We start from the raw sequence: 24,868 nt of genomic DNA on the forward strand, positions 1-24,868 counted from the left end.
ATCAGAATATGAATCGTTCTGGTTATGGTAATTCAATTATCCGCGGAGGCTTCGTTGCGCCCGAGGTGACACGAACAAAGCCGAAGCTGATTTTCGCGGCATTGAGCCAACCGTAACCCGATCCACCTGCTGCCGGACCATGTCATAAAATAGCCGTTAAAATAGAAAGGTAATATTTGCAAGCAAATACAGAATGTTACCTTCACATGGTTTAGTCTAGCATTTCTACCTGGAAGGGTAAACTGATTAAGTTGCAGAAGTTGACACAGGATAAGTCAAGACATGCAAGAATAAATTTTGATAATTTTTTATCTGTAACGTTATACATCTTGAATAATGAACACAACGTCCAATATTGTTCCAAACAGGGTTTCTCACCATCATCTCATCACAGCCCCATAGCTACAAGCCACAGGGGCAGTCTGTCCAAAAAGGTTTTCCATTTCTGACGGTCGTCAACAGGGTTTACTCGACGACATTTAGCGTGTCGTCTGCGGGAGCGTCAGGGCCTATGATTTTTTTCGGCTTGGGGGAGGTCCAGGGAGAAATTTCTTGGCTTGCGGAGGGAGAGCCATGGCAAAAACTGGTTTCCTTCAACAATATGTATTCAAATTAAAAAAAAAAAGATAGAGCTTCGAATCACTCGGGAAATTCATAATCTCTGACTTGGTGCAGGACGCGCGCCGCGAAGTTCAGTTGGTAACATAAGAATAAGTTCAATTTTGCGCTTTCCGTCATTGTTGACGAACAAACTCGGCGCGTAAGTATAGACAAATTTTGCAAAAATCTCTAAAAAATCAGCGAATGTTTGCGGACGGTGCAGACTTAGGTGATAATTCCTAACGCCCGCCGGCGGCGAGAGAGAAGCGAGAAGCGACTGGTCGAACCTGGTCGACGCCCCTCCCCCTACTGTTCTGGTCAGTCGCATCGTGCTAGCGCCGATGTTTTTGTTGTAATTTTCCCGGCCCGGATTAACTGTCAGTTGTTGCTACCATAGAAGGAAAAAAAATCGAACAATATGTGAAATTAAATAAGGTACTTTCAAAATAGTATGGTACTTTCAAAATAGTCTCCGGTAAGCCGATCGGACCTCACATGCTTGCGCTCTATACGGGGGCGGGGCCCTACATGAAATTAAACGTGACAAATAGGTTTGCTTTTGATTCTTTAATTAGGGGGGGACACTATTTTGCAAAAATGCAGTTTTTGATGAAATACGCAGCTAGAAATATGGAGACGGTCCATCTGAATATGAAAATGTAAAAATTTTGAAAATCATTGATTGCTAACCCCCCTGTACATACCCCCTGAAGTTTTTAAGTTGACAATGTTCTGAACTAGTATAACGCTATACTACCAAACATGCTTAATGCCTTAGAAATTGTACTTTGGCATCCTTGGCAGAATATTTGACTTCAGGAGAGATCATTGTGGATATATGAACCTCAAAATGTATTTTCCATGCAAATATGGACTGTTCCAAGTCACCCCCATGGCAAAATGGGATGATCCAAACTCAAAATTGGACGAAACGGGCTACAGGTATATCATAGAATGGGCAAAACCTGTGGTCACATAGAATTCTATGACTTAGATTCTGTTCTTTGTGATTGCTCTACACATTTTGATATCATGTACTGTATTTTAAACTAGGGGCTGTGTATCAGTACGGTGTACCGGTACAAAACAGGTTTTTCGTATTGTACCGGTACCGGTCCGGAAAAAACGGACCTGAAAAATGTGGTGGACAGGATGTTGGACCTATTGGAAAATGAACAGATTATATGACCAGGCATTGACATGTTTTGAGGCTTACCTGTACGTCGAAGAAATAACAAGAGTGTAGTATAGTATAGTATAGTCTATAGTCATTCCTACCAATTTTTACACTCAATCACAGCGGCAGTTAGCCTTGTAGGATTTTAAAACGCCAGTGGTACTAAAATACTCTGCAAAGTAGACATCTTTGTAGCGAAATGGACCATCGTTTTGAGTATCACCACAAGTTTTTACATACTGAATCAGGTTCAGGTCCGGACCTCTGGACCTGAACCGGACCTGCATGAACCTGAATTTTCTGTACCGTACCACCCCTCTTAGGCATACATATAACTTATGTTTTATCCTATCAAGAAATAAATACCGTTTATGCATGAAAGTTGTGTTCCAACAAAAAAATTCAGGTTGTGAAAATTAAAATTACGACTTACGTTGCGCCAACCAAAATGCATTTTCAAGTGTGCAAGTGGGTATTTCGAGCACTGTAAAATGCTGCAGGTATAGGATGCAGCCTTCGGGTTTATCTCTAAGGAGAGGTTTCAGCAGACAAGGAAAGAAAAAGTCTGTAGTGCCATTGTTCAAATGGTAGACACAATTACCAATCTGAAGTTACAAAGATACTGAAAAAGAAAAGAAAACCTGGATCGTTTAGACAGTACAGTATAGAAGTCAGGAAAGGAGGCATGATACCAGAGATTCTGATAGCTTGGGAAATGAAGAGGAGCTTAAGAAGCAAGGACTCAATGAGAAAGAGATTGCAAACATTGCTGTTGATTGGAAGAGAGACAAAGACTTACAAACCCTAAAAATCCAAGATGGATCTTTCACATCAGCTACAGAAGTTGATATGTAAGTGTAAAAGCTAGCCCAACTCAAGAACACAGCACTGTCGCTGCCGATAACAACAGAAAACCCATCTGTGGTCAACCTAAAATTGTACTTGAACGATGTTACACCATTGACACCATCTGCAATGAGTGTAAATTTGACTATGGTTCTTTTGATTCTGTTGTAAATAGATGTACCAATAAAACATTGTTGAAATTCAGTATCGCAGGCATCTTGGGGCTCGAAATACTACCTGCTTATGCAGGTAAAATTGCAGCTGTGCAGGTATTTCTGGTGTCTACCTGCTACCTAACCTGCACTGGTCCATGTACTGAGTATATACAGGTTAGTGCAGATAAACTTGGAGCTGTGCAAGTAAACTGTCTACCAGCACCTAACCTGCACTAGTCCCAAATACTAGGTTTTAGACAATAAACGTCATATGATGTAGGGGCACGAGGATTGTTATTAGCTGCATTGAATGTTACCACTACCACCTATCTAAGTAATATTCTGAAAAGAAAAAAAATGGTTCCTAAAGAATTCTAGTATGATCTATGCTTCTTAAATTCAGAGTGGTGCAGGTAAAATTTGTCTGGTGCAGGCTATTTTCAATGTTAACTGCACTGGTGAAAATGCAGAAAAAGTATTTCGAGCCTTGGATATAGTATGTACATGTACAAGGGGAGAGTTTAGGAATCAGTCAACTGTTGCTTTTCTGTCCATACTTCACGACGCACATACAGAAACACTGGTTTTAAGCTTGGCAAAAAAACTGTGATTTTGTTACCTTGAAACAATGTTTCTTTTTGAAGTTGCCCAATGTACTTAGCATTGAGTTTCTGAAAATTTTACCACTATTCTTGTGAAGCTAAAGACACTTCGTAATTGATGTGGGTACTCTTTATTATTCTCAGCACTTGTCGAATTACTACCCTACCGTGACCTCCTTGTTTTGGGCCAAATAATGGAAATTCGCCCCAAGACTTGTTGCCCTGTTGCCATGGCAACCAAGAATATTAAGCCAAAACCTGATAGAATGGTATCTTGGAGTGTAATGTATCATTTAATCACACAAAATGTGCAAAAAGAACTGAAGTAATGTAGTCAGTGCTTGCAGACCTTAGCAAAGTCACACAAGTACATGGCGAGGGGGGTATCCAAACTTCAGGGGGTATGTACAGGGGGGTTAGAGTTTTACAATTGCCTAAATTCTGTGATTTCTGTGTTTAGATAGATCATCTCCATATTTTAAAATGCGTATTACAAAAAGTTGGTACTAATGTCCCCCCCTACTTTAATTGACTGCTTATAAAATATGGACCGAATCTACCGGTGTCATCATGTTGCACCAAATGTGGGCTGACCGTCTATGAAAATTAAGATGTCAAAGATATTTCCCAAAAGGTAGGCAGAGATTTGTTGATGTTGGCGGTGTTGTTTTTTTGATGATTTTCTTAGTCGGACCATCGCAAACAGTACATTCAGCCCCTTTCCCCGTGAAAACATCAGCTAGCTTGTGCTAGATACAGCCTCACATGAGACAAGAAGTACATACAGTCACAATTTTATTGTCAAATATTATAGAATTGAATTCTCGTTTCTGTCTACTTGAATTAGACTAACTTCTGAAGAGAGCAAAATTTAAACAAGCGTACCAAGTTACGGCACACTGCGTAGCACAAAATCGGAAGGTACATTGAATTTCACAAAAACGTCTCACAGAGTTTGCCGCTTGTACTACGCAGCGCGAAGGGTTCTCCTCAGCATGCTCAGTCACACTTTTTGCCTTGCCGCGGTAGCGGCGTGGCCTTGTGGACACTATTTTCTTGGTTGGATGGTTGGATGCATCAATGGTTCAAACAATGTTAACCCAGCCCTTCCAAAGGCCCCTCCGAAGTCCCTTCCCAGTTCTCTTTCTCGTGGACAAACTTACGGCTTAGGCGACCAACAGTACATCCCCGTCAAGATTTATACCTCCGTTTTACGTATTTGATAACAGTTGTGGTCGGTACTGAAAGCCTCTTAACATCTGGTTACATCGAATGAATGAAGCGTTGTATGGTGATATTTCAGATCCATTGTAGTAAAATATTATCAAGTGAATTATCTTACATAACAACTTGCATTAGCTATTCATAAAGATGAAATAAATGCCTAATCAGACCAATGCATTGTATGTGAATATATAAGTAGGCAATGACGTCATTAAAACGTCTCAAGAACGTATGACCGCAGCAAAACGCTAACTTGAGTTCAGTAGAATGCGAGCTCAAAGCGTTACACGAAAAGTCGTAATAAATAATATTTGCGGGTCACTATTTACATTTTAAATACTAACCCAAGTCCTGTCGCAAGCAATAATTGTTTGTTTGCAATGCATTTTCTGTATGCGACGCATTTTCAGAACGCGTGCCTGCTATCGGTGAGAAACTCCAGTTAGAGACCTCAGGCCTGTGGTACGTACTAAATTTTCTAGTCTTCATTATATATCCTTTCTTTAAAGTTATCGGGAATTCAGAAGGAAAATTTAACGTCTTAGAATATGTAAGATAAAATTCTACCTACTCAGTATGTCAAACTCCTAGTTCTATCGTAGTGGTTCCACAAATTATCGTTTTTATTCGGTGTTTTTGTTGTGGCCAGTCATCATCTTCCGTAGATGACTTTGCTTTGTGCATTGTCGGAAATTTTTGTTACCTTGATGGTACTTCCCTGACACTATAGGTTAACACATTATTGAGAAGTGTAATAAATGACACTGTGGTTTGTCCGGCTGTAAACATAATTTCATAAATTTCATAAAACCGAAAAGACGAAGTGAAACAAAACCGCCCCCCTCCCCAGTCTTTCTATTTACATGCGTGTCTTAGTTTCTTGCTTACCAACTAACGTTTGCCAATCTTTAAGTGTCTTCTCGGGACTGTTTGTTGTAATGCCTTCATTTTGGTCACAATGACAAAAAAATTAAAGCTGTCGGTGGAGGAGGGTAGCAGATCCCCTCTACCACAAATTGTGAAGAATGTAATGAAATTTAGGGTGCTACCCTTCAGTCATATGTTTAGAAACACCTAGTATTCTATCAATCAAAAATGCATACGCTCATTCCGTTGGTTTTAATGTTGACACAAGAAATTTAACTAATTGTTCAATCTTACCATAGTACATATACCTGAACTGCAGTCATTCATATAGTACCCTCTCAACTTACCACAGTACCTCAAATTGTGCATGCAGTACCCACTCAGCTCACCACAGTACCTGGACTCCTGCTGTGCATGCAGTACCCACTCAGCTGACCGCAGTACCTGGACTTTAGCTGTGCATGCAGTACCCACTCAGCTCACCACAGTACCTGGACTCCTGCTGTGCATGCAGTACCCACTCAGCTGACTGCAGTACCTGGACTCCTGCTGTGCATGCAGTACCCACTCAGCTGACCGCAGTACCTGGACTCTAGCTGTGCATGCAGTACCCACTCAGCTGACCACAGTACCTGGACTCCAGCCACGCATGCAGTACCCACTCAGCTGACCACAGTACCTGGACTCCAGCCATGCATGCAATACCCACTCAGCTGACCACAGTACCTGGACTCCAGCCACGCATGCAGTACCCACTCAGCTGACCACAGTACCTGGACTCCAGCCATGCATGCAATACCCACTCAGCTGACCACAGTACCTGGACTCCTGCCATACATACATTACCCACTCAGCTGACCACAGTACCTGGACTCCAGCCATGCATGCAGTACCCACTCAGCTGACCACAGTACCTGGACTCCTGCTGTGCATACGGTACCCATTCAGCTGACCACAATACCTGGACTCCTGCCGTGTATGCGGTACTAACTCAGCTGACCACAGTACCTGGACTCCTGCTGTGCATGCAGTACCCACTCAGCTGACCACAGTACCTGGACTCCTGCCGTGTATGCGGTACTAACTCAGCTGGCCACAATACCTGGACTCCTGCTGTGCATGCAGTACCCACTCATCTGGCCACAATACCTGGACGCCTGCTGTGCATGCTGTACCCTCTCAGCTGACCAAAGTACCTGAACTCCTGCTAACCATACAGTACTCACTGAGCTATCCTTTCACAGAAATGAAATAAATTAAAATTGTTACTGTATATCCTTGAAATAAGGTCTAATTATTTCATATTTATTAGTTGTCGAGGGTCAGAAAATGCAACATCATATTTTAAGACACCTACATATATTTACAACAAGATTAACAGACCAATACAAGGCTTTGGCTACCATAATACGTATTTAGCAGACAAGCAAATTATCCCTACTGCACGCCAACGCACAACATTTTGCCTTGCCGGGCTTGAAGTGCCGACCCGCTTTTTCCTGACGATATTCCTAGCACGCGGCAAGGCACAGCTTTTTTGAAAAGATTTCTTGTTACGTTTTCTATGAACTAGGTGGGTAGGTAGGTAGGTAGGTATGAACCACATACCCAGTGTGAAATCGAAGGTTACACATATCCTGTTTATGTCGCAGAAATTATAAGAGCGCAGCGCGATCGCCGTCTAGTGGGAAGGGGGCCTTACAAACTACTGTAAATCGCACAAATTCACAGAAACAGCTGATTAGCGTAATCGCTAAAATTGCCACAAATCTATTATATTCGTTGACGTCCCGCAGTTGCCGGGCACTCTCAGAGCAGAAATTGATATGGCTACCCTTGCACACTGCAAGTGATCTTCACAGTACGCAGCACATCTCCGCTATGCTTCCTGTCACAGTCAATCTGTGTAAATTCATTCATATTTTGAACGGCTCAATCATTTTTTGTTAGAGTCCGCAATTCATATTTCATAAATTTCTTTTATCTTTAGCAAACAATTTTGATTTACGTTTGATGTACATAGTTTGTTTATGCCCTCATTATCAATACGTGCCGCAGTCGGCACACTTCAAACCCGTCCGCCTGTCAATCATGCAAACTTCAAGGGGTTAGGTTTCTGCTACACTAAACTTTCCGCGGCGTTGGCTTATGCTGATTTGTGCCTGGGGTTTTGTGCTATGCCGACCACTCCCACCGTGTATAAAGCTGTAACGGTTAAGTATATTAATTGTAATTCACCCAGACTTCGTTTCCGTGCTCCACTTGCTTGCTGGGGACCAACGCAGCGCTGTGGTAACTTACATGATGAACAACAAGGTGAACGGAATGACCGTGACCTAACATGGGGAGGGCGTTCCACGCTGCAGTTAATCTTGTTTGTTCAGGTCAGTTTAATAGCGAAATAAACTCATCAAGTCCATTGTTTGTGTTTCACATACCTTTATGTCTCAGGCGTAAAACTTTGAGTTTGCATGACGATCGTTATGCATGTTTTTTTTCTTATGTAACAGCCGGCAACACGCAGTGACCTTGCGTCTAACGTAGTCATGTGTTGTTTTTTTTTTGCTCAAATGTTCTTGTTGACCAAAAAATCGGTTAACTACAACCGTGACACCAATCCGTGTTTCATTTAGAGGACAGCTCTATGTATGAACTTGAAAAACGAACAGGTCTCGCTACATTTTTATGCCAGTTACTTATCTGTTATCATGTCAGGAGACATCCAACGAAATCCCCACGTTACCACATACACGTAACGTTACCACTGTCAGTTGTCGGCCTGTCTGAGAAAATTGCACTAGTGCTCTGAATGCGCTTGTTCACCAAATTATCGCGTGAGTACGCACGAGTGCTGGCGTACTACACATCGTGTGTGTTCTCGATTCTACGTAACTCAAACACAACATAGAATCTGAACAATGTTTGGATGGCTCAGAGTTAAACTGGCTTGTGCAGGTTGCAAAACAATAGCTTAAACAAAATCAAGAAAAGTATCGAAACAAATACTTAGATCTGACTCGATTAGACCTTAACCGAGACACATTATACTTTGGGGGCATTAAATTTCATTCTGCGTGCGCTCAATTTCATTGTAGTATTTCTACCTTCTTTTGAAGTGTATACTAGTATGCAAAAGGTGCCGACATGCGGCAAAATAAAGTCAAAGCCCTGTGAATTTCTTGATCTTTTATTACTTATTGGTAAAATGAATTCTACAAATCATTTAGAGGACGGCTTCTGCCTCAATTCAGGCTGTCTAAAGCAAGATGAAGTCACCATTTGGCGGGCGGACACTTCCGTGTTGCGTAGCGGCGGTCGTTGACCTCGTTCGAATACCATGTTCCATAACTCCCGGGCGGGTTCCATAGCTACCGGCCGTTGACCTCGGGGTTCTAACGTTCTATGGGGGCTCGAAAGTTCGATTTTGTGTTAAAATTGTTAGTTTTTTCACCCTTTTTTGCCCCATAAAATCATTTTTTTGTATCTTTGGGGGACCAAATGACCAAGGTGCAGTGTCTTATGTGCAGACCTACCAGCTTGCTGAATTACGAGATATTCCAAGGTCTAGTTTTGGAGATATCCATGTTTTTTATTTGTGCGGAAAAGAAGAAGAAGAAACAAAGCAAAAACAGTATGTACCTTCTGTGAAGGTAACATAAAAATCAAAGCAAGGGATACAAACAAACAGATTAAAGCACTAAGTACACGGTATAATACTAAGTACTGTAAATGCAGAAATGTTTGCGGTGGACTAATGTTCGCGGTTTTCGCGGTGACCACTTCACCGCGAACTTAAGACCACCGCGAACATTTTTTCTGTTATGGTATTAGACTGCAGTCTATGGTGTTGCCGCGAACTTAAAACCACCTCGAAAAGTCCTTCTCTCCACCACCGCGAAATTAAATCCCCGCGAACTTAAATGCATTTACGGTAATAACTGAACATAATGTAATCAAGAAGCAACGAAAAAACAAACCAAGAGTAAATAGTTTGCTTCTCTATGAGGTTGTTTTTCATACGTTACCAAGCCGAAAACGTAAATAGATATCTTCTCAACAGATCTCCAAGATCATTGCCATCATTACATTCCATTTACTTTAACCGTCAAAGTGTAGCTAAAGGGCACCGATTCATACCATTTTATTTGCGTAAAAAGAAGGAATAAATCATTCTTCTTCTCAACGATTTGAGACGACAACGCCAGACGTCACGTGATTGTTTCAGAAACGAGCCCTGATTGGACACATCAAGTCGGATTTGCATAATCTCGGAGACATCGTTTATTCCACGTGAAGCCAACGCCGTGAGTGGACACGTTCACAGCCCTTCGTCTCATTGCCTAGGGAGAGCCACTTGTTCCCAAGAACTTTCACCAGGTAAGACAGTTGCTTTTGATTCTGAAGTCCTTGTCTGGTCGCGGTATATTCTGGTAAAAGTGATGTGCCAACTCATTGCTTCGTTATATAAGCTCCACCGCCGTGACAGAAGAGTTTTGTTTTAGTACAAGAAATTCGATGGGCCATTGTTATGTAAAAGTTCATGTAACCGGTATGCCAAAATATTACCAATGAGATGGGGTATAATCAGATTATAAGTCAAAGTGTAGGAAATATAGCTGGAAGGAATACGCTGGAAGGGTTCTCCAAGCAATCTGGCTTTTGTAGGCTTTATAAGATAGCGGCTAGTAGAAGTGGCTGCAGTTTTTGTTCGTGTTGCATCCCTCCAGATCAGACAAACAAAAAATCCCGGCCACTGTTTGCTCTCCGCTGACATGTAATCTCCAAGCAGATTCGCCACCGCGAATTATCCTCCTCTGCCGGCTAATTCCTTCCCCAGCTTTAATATGTTACTGTTTTAATGCCACCTGAGGAATCTGCTTGGAGATTAGCTGACATGCACCGAACAGAACCCCTGCTTGGAGAAAACAGAGAATACAAAGGTTCCTTTACAAAGGCTTTCCCCCTCTTTCAACCTCCTTGGTGAAACCAAGCAACACAAAGCCGTTGTCTGAAGTATGCCGGAGGTCCCACTGTCCCGATGCAAATCACTTCCCTTGCTGTAATTTTCAACCGTTTTGACTTTTGTTATGCAACGGAATTCGGGAATACACATCATCTCAAACAGATGTAGGGTCTGGTTATGGCTTCTCAGAATGTTTTTTTATGGGTAACTCTATATAATATAGAAAAGAAACTAAGTAGGTAAGATGATTTGTAGGAGTGAACACTACATGTTGAGTACCAATTATTGCAGGAATTTCGAGTGGTGCTGAAGCGAAGACTTGTAATCCATGGTGGTACTGCAACCTTGAACAGATGTGTAATAGACTGGCATTTGCCTAACTCAAAGTTGATAGAAATTCGCGGCGACCAGAAGGTGTCAGAATCTCGGTTTCCATCGATGCAGACAAGCTATTTTCTTTCCAACTGATTCCTCGTAAACGCTCCGTTCCTGACGTTGTCTGACACACCACCGACGCCATTTTGACACCTCCTAATCTCCAAGCAGATCCTATGGTGGGCCCGTTTTACTCCCTTTGGCCAGCTATACTCCTTGGCCAGCTTTGAGACTATATTATGGCACCATGGAATCTGCTTGGAGATTACTCACTCACGCAATTAGTTAGGCAAAAATGAAGCACCAGTCCAAGGCTGCAGTACCATTAGTTTGTTAGTCGGCGCATCGATATAGGTTGCATTCTCTGATATAAATACAGTAGAAGTCAGTAAATGGCACATTGCAACGAATGACCGCACACATCTGTTAATTGGACGGAATCCCCAAATCCCAAACCGGTGCAGTTCAGCTGGATAACTCTGCATTGCTGCACCGCCCGGATAATTGCACGACATACGCTGGCAAATGGGGTAATGCGGCTTCTAAAGTTGTACCCAACAACACCATATTATATCAACTCTTAAAAGTTATGTCATCTACTTACGTCGTACACTTTTTCCTGACATCCATCAGGCCGAGTATCATCCTCCGTAATAACCGCTGCTTCAATACCTACGCTGTCTCAATGCCGGTGTTAGCAAGCGAAAGTATTGAGCCAGCGGTCGCTACGGAGGACGGTACTCACGCTAGACATATTATACGGTCTCACACCGGTGAGCAAGCCATACAGGTGTGAGCAGTGTAGCAAGCAGTTCAGTAACCCATTACACTAAAACGTGAATCTGTCAGTGTATGCTGGGAACAATTTATTTCTGGTAGAATCTCTAATGCATAATTTCCGTCATTTTTCTGCAGTGTCGAGGACCTAATCGTCATGGCAACCAACGCTGTAGCTCACCTGAGACAAGAGGATAGGGACGGTCGTGATAAGGATCTTCCCTGTACTAACAAGTGTAGCACGTGTGACAAGCAATTTCGTTGCCGTAGTGCATTGGTGAAACACCTGCGCACTCACACTGGCGAGAAACCCTACAGGTGTGAGGAGTGCAACAAACAGTTCAGTCAGCTGAGTAATCTGAAGAGCCATATAAGGTATCACACCGGTGAGAAGCCATACAGGTGTGAGCAGTGTAGCAAGCAGTTCAGTGACCCGAGTTCTCTGAAGAAGCATATTAGGACTCACACTGGTGAGAAGCCGTACAGATGTGAGGAGTGTAGCAAACAGTTCAGTGTGCTGAGTTCTCTGAAGAGTCATATGAGGACTCATACTGGAGAAAAACCATATCGTTGTGAAAAGTGCAGCAGGCACTTTGGTCAGCTGTGTAGACTGAAGAAGCACATGAGGACTCATACCGGAGAGAAACCCTACCGTTGCGAGGAGTGCAGCAGACAATTTAGTGAGCTGGGTAATCTGAAGAAGCATATGGGGACTCATACTGGAGAAAAACATTATGCTTGTGAGGAGTGCAGCAGGCAGTTCAGTAATCTGAGTAATCTGGAGACTCATATGCGGACTCACACTGGAGAAAAACCTTACAGCTGTGAGCAGTGTAGCAAACAGTTCAGTCAGCTGAGTGCTCTTAAGACTCATATTAGGACTCACACCGGTGAGAAGCCGTACAGGTGCGATCAGTGCAGCAAACAGTTCAGTCAGATGAATTCTCTGCAAAAGCATATTAGGACTCACACGGGAGAAAAACCATACACGTGTGAGCAGTGCAGCAGGCAGTTCAGTGAGCGGGGTTCTCTGAAGAAGCATATGAGGATTCACACTGGAGAGAAACCTTATAGGTGTGAGCAGTGCAGCAAGCAGTTTAGGAATCTGGGACATCTAAAGAACCATATGAGGACTCACACTGGTGAGAAGCCTTACAGGTGTGAGGAGTGCGGCAGACAGTTCAGTGAGTCGGGTTCTCTGAAGACGCATATGAAGACTCATACTGGAGAGAAACCTTATAAGTGTGAGCAGTGCAGCAAACAGTTCAGTCAGCTGGGTCATATGAAGACTCATATGAGGACTCACACCGGTGAAAAACCTTACAAGTGCGAGGAGTGCAGCAGGCAGTTCTGTGAGCTGGGTCAGCTGAAGAGTCATATGAGGACTCACACCGGTGAGATACCTTATTCGTGTAAAGTATGCGGTCGGGGGTTCCGTCACAAAGGTAATCTGAACGTTCACATGCGAACCCACGGGAATGGAAGCCCCCAGTAACCTGTGTAAAGGTACATGTAACATGCAGCTTCGGTAAAACAGAGGAGAAACGTTTGCACGTGTAAGTTTGACACTACAGCAAGTTTTGTGCTTCTTTGATGACTGTGGACTTTTTAAAGAAAGACAGTTAAGTTTTCTTATGATGTAACTGCGTTTACTCTAGAAATGTGAAGACTAAAACTCCAATTTGGTGTTTGAGTTGAATTTCAAGAATAGTCACGCTGTTATCATTTGGAAGATGACTGTTAAAAAATTACCGAATTTTGATTTTCAAAATCGTGTGACATTTCATTCTTCTTTCATTTTTCTATTGTATTGAAGACTAGACTATTTCTCGTAGTAATGCATTCATATAGTTCTGTATTATAATTGAAAAGAATTTTTGTCCAACGCACGTATTAGCTACATTTTAATGGAGAATGTTAATAATGACGATGATCACATAACATTTAACAGGATCCTACGTAGAAGACTAGATGGGATATAAGAATTGTGGCGTAATCATAGTTAAAATTGTACCGTACTGTAGTTTATAAAATGCTGGTATCATGTAGCCGTAGCTGGGTGGTTAGAAGAAGAGTATATAGTAGACATTTAGATATGAGTGTGCGTATAACACAACTGCATGGTATAGAACTGTTTAAAGGAAGGAGACATTGTCTTGAAAATTGAACCTCATCGTATGAGATTGTTGAAAGCTTTTGTATCTGCCGCTCTAGCTTCAGTTGTAAATTCGAAAGTACTGTAGTGTACATTGATTACACCTTTCTATATGTACATATGGTTCAAAGTGTAGAATTAGAATTCCTCTTGAGATTTTGTAAATATATCGTACTTTAGATATTTGCCATTCACCATTGTTGAAATTAGCCTTACTAACGACATGTTACTGATATGATGTGATGTACGTTCAACAAATATCATTATATCTCCAACAATAAAGCAACATGCCTAATTTATAGCTTAATAGACGGTTTATTGGTAAGTTTTGATGACAGTGTCAGCAGATGTAGAACAAAAATCATATTAGAATAATTAATTTGAATTCACCATCTTTTCTTACCACATTACGCATGCATTTTGGAAATATCAATGTTTTATCCATTTTCAGAGGTAAAACATTGAAGTAATTTTTAGCACTCAATTTGCTTTCTGCCTACACGCCACGGGTTTTACTATGAAATTCAAGTGTTGAAATTAACGCACACTTTGTTTAAGATTCTGGAAGTTCATCGTATGGGGTCACTTTGTGCTTACCGAAGGGTCAGCTTACCGGTTACCCCAGGCGAACCTTCATTCGCTTTCGAGCCTTGTAGAAAAGTAAGGAAGTAATTTTTAGTACTCAAATTGCTTTCTGCCTACTCGTCACGGGTTTTACTGTCACACTCAAGTGATAAAAGTAACGCACACTTTGTTTAAGATTCTGGAAGTTCCATCGTATGGGGTCGCTTTGCGGTTACCGAAGGGTTCACTGAGCGGTTACCCCAGGTCAACCTTCATTCGCTTTCGAGCCTTGTAGAAAAGTAAGGAAGTAATTTTTAGCACTCAAATACTTTTCTAACTTCTCAACACGGGTTTCACTATGGAATTCAAGTGATCGAAGTAACGCACACTTTGTTTAAGATTCTGGAAGTTCCATCGTATGGGGTCGCTTTGCGGTTACCGAAGGGTCAGCTTAGCGGTTACCCCAGGCGAACCTTCATTCGCTTTCGAGCCTTGTAGTAAAGTAACAAAGTAATTTTTTTGTATTTAAATTGCTTTCTGCCTACTCGCCACGGGTTTTACTATTATTATTATATAAAATTCAAGTGATAAAAGTTACGCACACTGTGTTGAGTATGGTTGTATAGGTCACTTGGTACAATATTGTAATCCGCAAACCGATTTAAAATATCGTGCTTTGTTGCCGAGATATTCTCGAATGTAGGGTCCCCTGAAGTAACCGCTAGCGAAACCTTCGGTACCCGCTAGGCGAACCCTTACATTCGAACTTCCGGAAGCTTTAACTATCTTTCCGGGGGTTAACTTGGTATGGTTGGATAGGTCCCAGCTAAGCTGACCCTTCAGTATATCATAGTAAAACCATTGGGCAGAAGGTAGAAAGTTATTTGAGTACCCAAAATTACTTTGTAACTTTTCTACATACGAATGAAGGCTCACCTGGGGGGTAACCGGTAACCGCTATGCGAACCCTTCGGTTTACCACAAAAAAGCGATGCCTTACTATCGGACTTCCCAAATGTTAAACAAAGTGTGCGTTACTTTCAACACTTGAATATCATAGTAAAAACCGTGGGCAGAAGGTAGAAAGTTATTTGAGTACCCAAAATTACTTTGTAACTTTTCTACATACGAATGAAGTCTCACCTGGGGGGTAACCGCTAAGCGAACCCTTCGGTAACCGTAAAAAAGCGACCTCTTACGATCGGACTTCCCAAATGTTTAACAAAGTGTGCGTTACTTTCAACACTTGAATATCATAGTAAAGCCATAGGGCAGAAGGTAGAAAGTTATTTGAGTACCCAAAATTACTTTGTAACTTTTCTACATACGAATGAAGTCTCACCTGGGGGTTACCGCTAACCGCTATGTGAACCCTTCGGTTACCACAAAAAAGCGACCTCTTACGATCGGACTTCCCAAATGTTAAACAAAGTGTGCATTACTTTCAACACTTGAATATCATAGTAAAACCATTGGGCAAAACGTAGAAAGTTATTTGAGTACCCAAAATTACTTTGTACCTTTTCTACATACGAATGAAGGCTCACGCTGGGGGTTACCGCTAACCGCTAAGCGAACCCTTCAGTAGCCGCAAAAAAGCGATCTCTTACGATCGGACTTCCCAAATGTTAAACAAAGTGTGCGTTACTTTCAACACTTGAATATCATACTATGATATTCTTAGTAAAACCATAGGGCAGAAGGTAGAAAGTTATTTTGCAAGGGTCTGGCACGTTAAATCTAATGGCTATGTACACTGTACATTATCACTTTAATGCAGGCAGATCCTCGTTATCAGCGTCATCAATGTACAGTTAGGTAAATACAATTGCCTCCTATGGTACATTTTCTTCATGCAAGAAATTAGTAGTTTTTAGGCCATACCTTGGGCCAATTTTCACGGTCGTCTCTTTTTCAAAACTGACGGAAATTGATGAGCTGGATCTCATAACCAAAGCTGTACAACAAGACCAATAAAAAATATTAGTTTATGACACTCTTACGGTTTACATTTGCTGGAGACACGATTGAATAGAGACGCCACCATGCGGCTAATTGAAGTACTGCAACCAATGGTTTATGTACATGGTTACAGTACCTCAAGCTGAGCTAAAAATCACAGAGACAAAAGATGGTATGTCATTTTAGACACAGAAAATTATCTTTTAAATCGACAGTCGCTAAACCCCTGTACCTGTACGTATACCCGGTGTACTGTATACCTGTACCTAAAATTTGTTTAGGTACACAGCTTTAGTGGCCGTGCCATGTCCGTCGTTTGTTTTGGCACAAAGAAAAGGCACAAGTACGGCAAGAAATTTTTCCAATGAGAGAATGGCAGTTATCCATTTGACCTAAGAGAGAATGGCTGCATGTCTGTTATAGAATTGTTCTTTGTGTTTTGATTTTGCATTTGTACATTTTGTTGATAGGCAGGGCCATGGGATCGGTCTGTTAAGTGGTAAGGAATTACCAGGCACAGCATTAAAGGTGTAAAAAAATCATAAAAATGTATATGAATAATCTGTCCATATGATTAACAAAGTATGTCACAGCATATTTAAAAAAAGAGTTACAGTCAAACCTGTATTAGGGGCCACCTCTACAGAGGGGCCACCTGTCCATAGAGGCCACTTGTTGTCTGTCCCTTGGGTATTTTATCTACAAGTTGCCACCTCTATACAGAGGCCACCTGTCTATAGTGGCCAAATTTGTCCGGTCCCTTGAGTGGCCGCTATAGACAGGTTTGACTGTATATGAATCAGTAAGATTAATTGCTATTATATTAAAAAGCATGATAACACTAAAATGATATAAGCATGTTGGGTATACAAGCGACAAAGGAATTTATTTTCCTTCTGAACTACTTTGCATAGATTCAAGGCAATTTTTTAACAATACATGTACCTCCATGGTTGACCCAGTCAATCATGGCAATATCTACAATACAATATTATCTCAGTCATTCTAAAATGGCAATAAAACATTGTGTATATAGAGTCCATTTCAAGTCACCGTGAGGGTTGCCATTGTCATCATTTACAACCGACTGTTTTCAATTCTTTTCACTTACACTGTATATGTCTAGGAGATTTTATACTTTGGAAATATTTTTAATGCCATTTCAACTGCCATCTGTTGAAAAAATCGAAGCTTTGAGTGCATTTATAAGATCAACATTGCTATGGGATATGAAGGAACCTGCATGGTCTTTGCTCGCACTATAACAGAATAGTCCTTCTCCTAAGTGTGGTGTACTCTAATAATGTAGCAGCCAATACGTAGTCCAGCTCCTTTTTCTTCAAATACTTAAAGTACCAGGATATACATGTAACATCAACTCTGATGATTCCACGGAGTGCCATAATACTGCCACATTAAAAAAAAAGAACAGTGTTATATAAGTATCTTAAGTGTTAATTACCCCAGGATTGCTGACAATGTATTGGTACATCTTTTTCTCATGTGGCAGTATTATGGTATCGGGTGGAATTATGAGAGTTAATGCTACATGATCATTACATGTAACATATTTTCCCTGCCATACGGACTTTAGAATTTACTAGCAACAGATTTTAAAAGAAACAGATGCTACAAATATGGGGCCAGCTGTTGTAACCTATAACTAGCGTCGTTAGTGCCGGGGAAGCATATCTTCCATATCAGCGACCACGTACGCTGTAACGGCCCACACAGCTGAGCAGAGGTCCATGGCACGGGGGTCCTGTACCGACATGGTGTCACCTGGGGAACAGAGATGATATTTGTATTTATTCACAATAAAAATGATATTGCAACACAGTTAAACATAGAATGAATAAGAGCGAAAAGACTCTTTTTTTCACAACCTTTAAGTTTCGATGACTGTCACCTTCCTTAGAATTGACATGAGGAAAGGGAAAATCAGTTGCGGAGACGTCGATGGAAATACAGCAATGGTTGTGAAAGAAAAGTCTTGATTTAGTGATATACCAACTTAAAGAAACTACTCATGGATAAAGAGACAAAGACAACAATAGCAAATTAGATTCCACTAAGAGAGATTCCGACTAATTGTGCTTTGTTGTGCTAGTCTCTAATCAACCTACCCACATGCTAAGAATGATCAACATCTGTCAAATTTCTCGACTTATTCCATGTTGGCAGAGGAAGAAAGGAGACTACAAACATGCTGGCATGCAGAAGAAAGATGATTGATTAGAAGAAAACAAAAACAATATCAGGGCTCAAAATACTTTTTTCTGCATACCTGCACTGGTGCAGGTAACATTGAAAATTACCTGCACCAGACAATTTTTACCTGCATCACTTTAAATTTAGGAAACCATATAGATCATACTAAAATTATTCAGCAACCATAGCTATTTTTTTTATACCTTTATACTATATAATATGTTATAGGTGGCAACAGTCAATACAGCTGATAACAATCCATAGACACCTACATCATAGGACATTCATGTATAAAACCCAGTACATGGACCAGTGCAGGTTAGGTGCAGTAGACACCAGAAATACCTGCACAGCTCCAATTTTACCTGTACTAACCTGCATATGCAGGTGGTATTCTGAGCCCTGAATATGTATTTCCTGGAGGGAAATATAATGAGCAGATGAAGACAAACTCCTCACCATCAGAATGGTGGAACCAGAAGTATCTCTCGTTCTGGTTGGCCAGACTTCCCCCAGGAACACCATCGCTGATCCAGAAGGACACATCCCCGCCCTCCGCGTGGTCCAGCAGCTGGGAGGCGTTGATGGGCTTCAGCAGGGACAGGACTTCTGACATGATGGACTTGGCATTGGAACTGCCTGGAGGAGATAATGATAATAATGGGTTTTTATTTGATACTTGTAGTTGTACAGATGTAGCAGGGCCCTAAGGTTTCATATTACTAGTATATTACTTTACTGGGATATCTAAAATTAGACATTGACAAATTGTCAAAAATAGCAAATCAGATAATTTAGTGAAGGACTTATTCTAGCTAGAGCCTATTACAAAATCACAACTTAGCTTATTCAATTAGTAACCAGTTTCGAGTAGTTCACAATAAAAGTCAGTAACATGTATTCTCCAAGCAGAAATTAGCCTCTGGCTTGTGATTTGACATCTTTGCATTCTTGACAGGTGGTCTACTTTGTCAGCCATTGCATGCATCCAAAATGTCTTTTTTTTTACTGGGGGACAATAAGAAAACCTTACAAAGTAAGGTGCCTAACAAAATGGCTAAAAAAACATTAAAAACAAGCTGGAGGCTAACCTCTACTTGGAGACTAACTGAATTGGTTTTTACTTGAGCATGTCAAAGGTCACTGTCATTGTATGTAGCCTACTTTTGGGTCGCAAAACAAAATGGCTGACCTGTAAACATGATCCCTGTTGGTGTGAAGGTTCCAATGTCAGACTCCATCACAAGGTCATAATTACTAATGTTGGACTGGAAAAGAAAAGGAAACAGAAGATGAAACTGTCAGAGACTTATCATGACATAATATTTGTATATATGATAAGCATTTTTCCCAGTAAAGAAATATTACATTCTGTCAACCAACGAAATATTGAACTCCCATTGGGCATGGATGCCCCTTTACTAACCTTGTGCTTCTGGTAGTACTGGTAAGACCCCACCAGACCCTCCTCCTACAGTAAGGAAGTACAGCACATTATTCCAAATACATTTGTTTGAGATGGACTTCATAAAAATAAGTCAAAAGGGTTTGAAAGACAAGAGGAAATTGTAACCCAGCCTAACATAATGATGCTTCTCACACTTCTTCTGGTCTGGCCCAATTAGAGATTGTGTAACCCAGGCTGTTTTGTCTACTAGATTATATTTTTAAAAGAAGTGAATAATAGCCCTTCATCATTGAAAAGGTTACCTCAGCCGTCCATAACACTGCCCGCAGTGTTCGTCTGGGTCGGAGTCCAAGCTGACGTATCAGAGACAAAGCCTGCAACAGAAAGTCATGACAACCGAATCATAAAATTATTATTTATTGAATTATTATTCATTGGGCTCTGCCTTCCAATTCCCTGGCCAAAACACGACACATTTACCTTTCAACAGTTTGAGCATTTAAAAACAGCAATCTAATTCATATTGAAAGTGAGCATTTTGAAATACAAAGAAAATACAACTTCAGAGTTCTCCTCTTCCTACCTGCCAAGATATGAAGGCACCCCCACCATCATCCATGGCTCCCTGGCCCACATCCCAGCTATCAAGGTGACCACTCACTAGCACCACCTGTTGATAAATACAAGAACTGCAACATTTTAACATTGTACAGAAAGAAATTACATTTGTCTCTGAAAGATTGTTTCAGGACGATGATGAAGTGTTACACTTTACTAAAATAGAACCATGGAATGCAACACTTTATGGGAAAATATACACAACAATATTTTTACCTGTTCAGGATGTTCCCTTCCCTTGATCTCAGCCACAGTGTTCCTGGACTTTGCGTCTGGCAGATTCCTGGCTTCCATGTTCAGATGAAGAACAATCTTTGTTCCTGACACAAACAAGGATGGCATTAGTGAGAGTTGGTAGTCAACACTTACAGGATTTTGCTTTATTAGATAAAGATGCTATTTGGTCAATTTTGCAGAGTAGCTTCAATTTGCAACATTGAGAATTTTAAAAATCCTTTACTTTAGAATTTTGCAGAAAGATAGAAAGCTGAGACACTGAAAGGAAATCAAAGTAGGGACAAATGAAATCAGCAAAGGAAGAAAATGTTCCATCAAACATAATAGCTGGTCATCATTAAATCATGTTATTCGTGAAAAATCATTCATTATCATATCTACTGATTTTTTTGTCATTGTTTACAGTGTATATCCGAAAAAATCATGTCTAATCCTGGTGTTAAAGAGAAAAGAGTGGCTGGTGGGACAGTGCTGGCACCTTCCGAAACCCTCCGTTTAAATGGCTGCTGCTGGGCAACATGTAGTTGCCGCTGTCAATCAATTAATGTTGTTGATTGGGGTATGAATGCCCCTTGGGACCAATAGTGATTGCTCGTTGGGTAAGACAGTTGCCTAGCAGAGTGTCTGACTGTGTAAGTCATTGCTTTAATGTGACTTATAATTAGAGCCAGTAGAGGTGGTTGGCTGTAGCAGGTGGTTGCTCAGCCTGAGGTTTGACTGTATCACATTTATGATACATACTGTAACACTATATTCAAACAATCTGCATGAGATATACCACACCTCTGGCTGCCATCCGAGAGAACATCTCAGCGTCCTCCACAGCGATACATGCTGTCGGCACCTTTGTTGTGTTGCCCTTGTAGTCCTGCAGGGAAATCCAGCATGTTGTAGCCATGTTACCTTTACAAACTTAGCACTTGTCAATAGATTGTCTTGCCGTGACAAAAAAGTTAATACGAGGAAGAGATGAATGATTGTCATTCTCGCCTAGGACTGTTTAGCCTGAGGGCCTAAGCAAATTATGGCTTACATGGCAGCCCGTCCAACTTTCATTGGCCTTCTCTGCAGGGAAGCGCCATTTGAATACTCTGTAAGCAGAGGTTAGGGTCTGGCTGTTTTTTTTACATTTTTTTTTAGGCGAGACATCAAGAAAAGGGTACGAAAGGGAGAGGCCAATAAAAACGCCTAAAAAAAGTTTAAAAAAAAAGCCAGAGCCTAACTTCTGCTTGGGGTGCACCATTTCAACATTTGACTACTTTAGCCCAAACTGATGACCCCTTACCTGCCACCCAGTGTGAGGGCTGTGAATGGAGAAGGAGGCCACAGATCGGATCAGTGATGCCACGCCCCCAACCTTAGCTGCCTCATCAGCGCCATAGTCTCTGTACGCCACTGATACGCCATAGTTCACATACCCCTGGTCATAGATAATGATCTTTCCCTTTGCCTGTACAAAGTAGAAACATAGTGTGATTATGATATATATCAGTCTGTCTATCACGAATAAATACGCTGTTCTCCAACTCAAAAAGTGTTGAGTGGTACAGACTTCTGACAATAATTGACCCTTGACTGACACCACACGTACAGAAACTCGTGTGACAGTACACGTGTCTCAGAGAGAGGGCCAGAGACTGTCAGACAGTCAATATTGATTAAAAAAGTTTAATTATTTTGAGTCCAGTTTTGAGTTAAAGTATTTCTTCATAATGTTTTTCACTGACTTTCATGATACACCTGTCTATAGTTGATACATGTATTCTATACAATTTGGTCCCAAACACTTGTTTTATAAGTCCAAATAATATATTGTTTTAAAAATTACCCTTACCTCACTGGCACGGGAATGTAGCTCATCAAATGAATGAACAACGAGCGCTTCTGCCTTTATTCCTGAAACATACAGAGTGACGTCTGATTGTTTCTTTTCATTTGATTACAGAACTCTTCACAAATGTATGCCCAATTCATCATTCTTTTTAGAATGAGTCATTCTACACTGTATCCTTTCCCCTTTAACAGAGTATTACATGTCTGACCCTGTGAACTGTTGGTAGGAACAACATCATACATGTAGGTTTACATGATATGAAGGTTCATCTTTTACTGGTATGGAATACATTGTTGTGTATGTATTGTTTTTGTTTTCATATGCCATATAAAGAATATTCAGAGAACATATTGAAGAGATAGAAATGTAGTCACGTCATTACCTCCAAAAGGTGTACCCACGCTGCTCCCTAAACCCATGATTGACACTTTGTACAGACGAGGCTCCAACATGGTGCAGTTTTCCCTCCCTCGGACCCAGTGGGGAACCTTGAGAAACAAACGATTTATTCATTTACTCATTGGAAAAATATAAACAGTTTTAACTGTTGATCTTATGTATGATGCATCATGAATTTACTTTCCCATAAAATCTAAGTTCAATTTAAGTAGTGCCGATTTCAATGACTCAGAACAAAACAATTTTTAATCAGCTAAGTAATTTGTTACTTGACATTGTATTCTTCCTAATTCTACCAGTATGTTTTTCTTACCATAACTTCTTCTCCGTGCACATTTTCAAGACCATCAGCTTCCATGGCCTTCAGCATGTAATCTTGAAGGTAAGAAAAAGTGGTTGAAAATATGACACACAATCAGACTTATTATTCACTGTAGTGCATTTGTATCATAAGAGGAAATAGATACAAGGATGTTTTCTTCTAGCTATAGCCCATACTACCACTCCAACTTGAAGTATAGAAGAGGTGTATACATTTCAGGGATAAACAAGCCCACTAGCCCCATAGCCCCGGGCAAGTGGAAATGCCAATCGGGCAAGTGCATGTCCTTCCCCACTTGCCCGATCGGACAAGTTAGCTTTTCTCCATTGAGTGAGATTTTGATGTACTTGCTACTTTTCAAAGTCATGACATCAAGCATTGATTAACACAGAAAATAGAGCCAATAACAAAAATTCCATTGAAGGCCATGAATATACATAGAAAAATGTCATTTAGATTTCGGGCAAGTGAAAAGTTGGTTCGGGCAAGTAAATTTTTTAAGTACTTGCCCGATAGGACAAGTCAATTTTAGAAAACTTGTCCAACCCTGCATTTGTAGCCCATACTCCCCCTCTCAACTTCCTGGTGTACTCCATGAAATGTTTGCCATGATTCTATTTTGCATTTTTTTGCAGCAACTTCTCCTATATGAATTCATACAAAAATAACTGCATTTACAGTATCTAGGATGGCACCCAGGCTAGTCAGACATGCGTCCACTTACCTATAGCATTTTCCAAGTTCTGTGAACCGGCAATTCTGCTTCCAAACGTGTCCACAAACTCCGCCAGCCTGTTGTAGGACTGGTTCTGGGCCTTCCCGTGAACAGACAGGTTGATGATGTCATCAGCAACACCTAAGTATATCAGAATACGAACAAATTCAATATTGATGATGATTTGAAAGATGATACTATAAGAGTATATGAAACTAGAGTATTTACTGTACCAAACACACAGATTAATCATCAGTATCCAGGGCTGTCTTCAGCCTTGAATATAATCTGTTCCAATATAAAATTGTTTGGGAGCTAACATGTTGTTAATTTTCCTTGTTAAGTCTGTCATTTTGAGCAAAATGCATTTTCATCAACTTTAATTAAAGTCTTTTCCCATCTTATCAAGCAAATTTCAGTCTTGAGATGGATGGATGGACGCATTATGGAGACAGCTGTCAGAAACACTAAAGTAACGATAGTTCACCTTTATCTGCGGGCTAGCCTATATCCATTGTTTTCTAATAGGGGGTCTATCAAGTTGACGCATGATGTTAAATTAAAACGGATTTTTTTAAAAAAATGGAGTTTGCAGTTTGCAATCACCGTCCATCGACTTGACTTTTATAAATACACTGTTTTGAAAACAACGGATACAGGTAACAGTACCCTACGGATAAAGGTGAACTATCATTATATCCAGATTACATCAGAAGGATTTTATCCCGCATCTTAAGCTTAGATATGAAATTACATTGATTTGTGAATGAAACCTCAGATAGCGCTATTGTAACACAGTGCTGCCCAATGGTCCAACCTCTTGGCGTAGTGCAAGGCGGCATTGGGTTTGTGAGCTG

The 24,868-nt window shown here is 40.8% G+C and overlaps 2 protein-coding genes across 2 annotated transcripts in view; one reads left to right on the plus strand and one right to left on the minus strand.

Moving 5' to 3' along the window:
• Positions 1 to 9,712: 9,712 nt before the first annotated feature.
• LOC118408421 (gastrula zinc finger protein XlCGF57.1-like) lies at positions 9,713 to 14,048 on the plus strand. The gene is made up of 2 exons (XM_035809228.1): positions 9,713 to 9,848; positions 11,725 to 14,048. The coding sequence occupies exon 2, from the start codon at positions 11,744 to 11,746 to the stop codon at positions 13,079 to 13,081; it is 1,338 nt and encodes a 445-aa protein (XP_035665121.1). The 5' UTR covers positions 9,713 to 9,848; positions 11,725 to 11,743; the 3' UTR covers positions 13,082 to 14,048.
• A 3,054-nt stretch (positions 14,049 to 17,102) lies between these two features.
• Positions 17,103 to 24,868, minus strand: part of LOC118408407 (carboxypeptidase Q-like) — a 9,053-nt gene continuing 1,287 nt past the window's right edge. Inside the window, exons 3-15 of the mRNA XM_035809213.1 lie at positions 24,021 to 24,152; positions 23,288 to 23,349; positions 22,958 to 23,063; positions 22,576 to 22,637; positions 22,027 to 22,191; positions 21,525 to 21,609; positions 20,721 to 20,824; positions 20,470 to 20,556; positions 20,189 to 20,260; positions 19,905 to 19,949; positions 19,671 to 19,746; positions 18,938 to 19,117; positions 17,103 to 18,049 (exon numbers count right to left, since the gene is read on the minus strand). Of these exons, the coding sequence (XP_035665106.1) occupies positions 17,940 to 18,049; positions 18,938 to 19,117; positions 19,671 to 19,746; positions 19,905 to 19,949; positions 20,189 to 20,260; positions 20,470 to 20,556; positions 20,721 to 20,824; positions 21,525 to 21,609; positions 22,027 to 22,191; positions 22,576 to 22,637; positions 22,958 to 23,063; positions 23,288 to 23,349; positions 24,021 to 24,152 (1,286 nt within the window). The 3' untranslated portion in view covers positions 17,103 to 17,939. The remainder of the gene's footprint in view (positions 18,050 to 18,937; positions 19,118 to 19,670; positions 19,747 to 19,904; positions 19,950 to 20,188; positions 20,261 to 20,469; positions 20,557 to 20,720; positions 20,825 to 21,524; positions 21,610 to 22,026; positions 22,192 to 22,575; positions 22,638 to 22,957; positions 23,064 to 23,287; positions 23,350 to 24,020; positions 24,153 to 24,868) is intronic.

Source organism: Branchiostoma floridae, unplaced genomic scaffold (assembly GCF_000003815.2).
Source record: "Branchiostoma floridae strain S238N-H82 unplaced genomic scaffold, Bfl_VNyyK Sc7u5tJ_1583, whole genome shotgun sequence".
Taxonomy (NCBI): Eukaryota; Metazoa; Chordata; class Leptocardii; order Amphioxiformes; family Branchiostomatidae; genus Branchiostoma; species Branchiostoma floridae.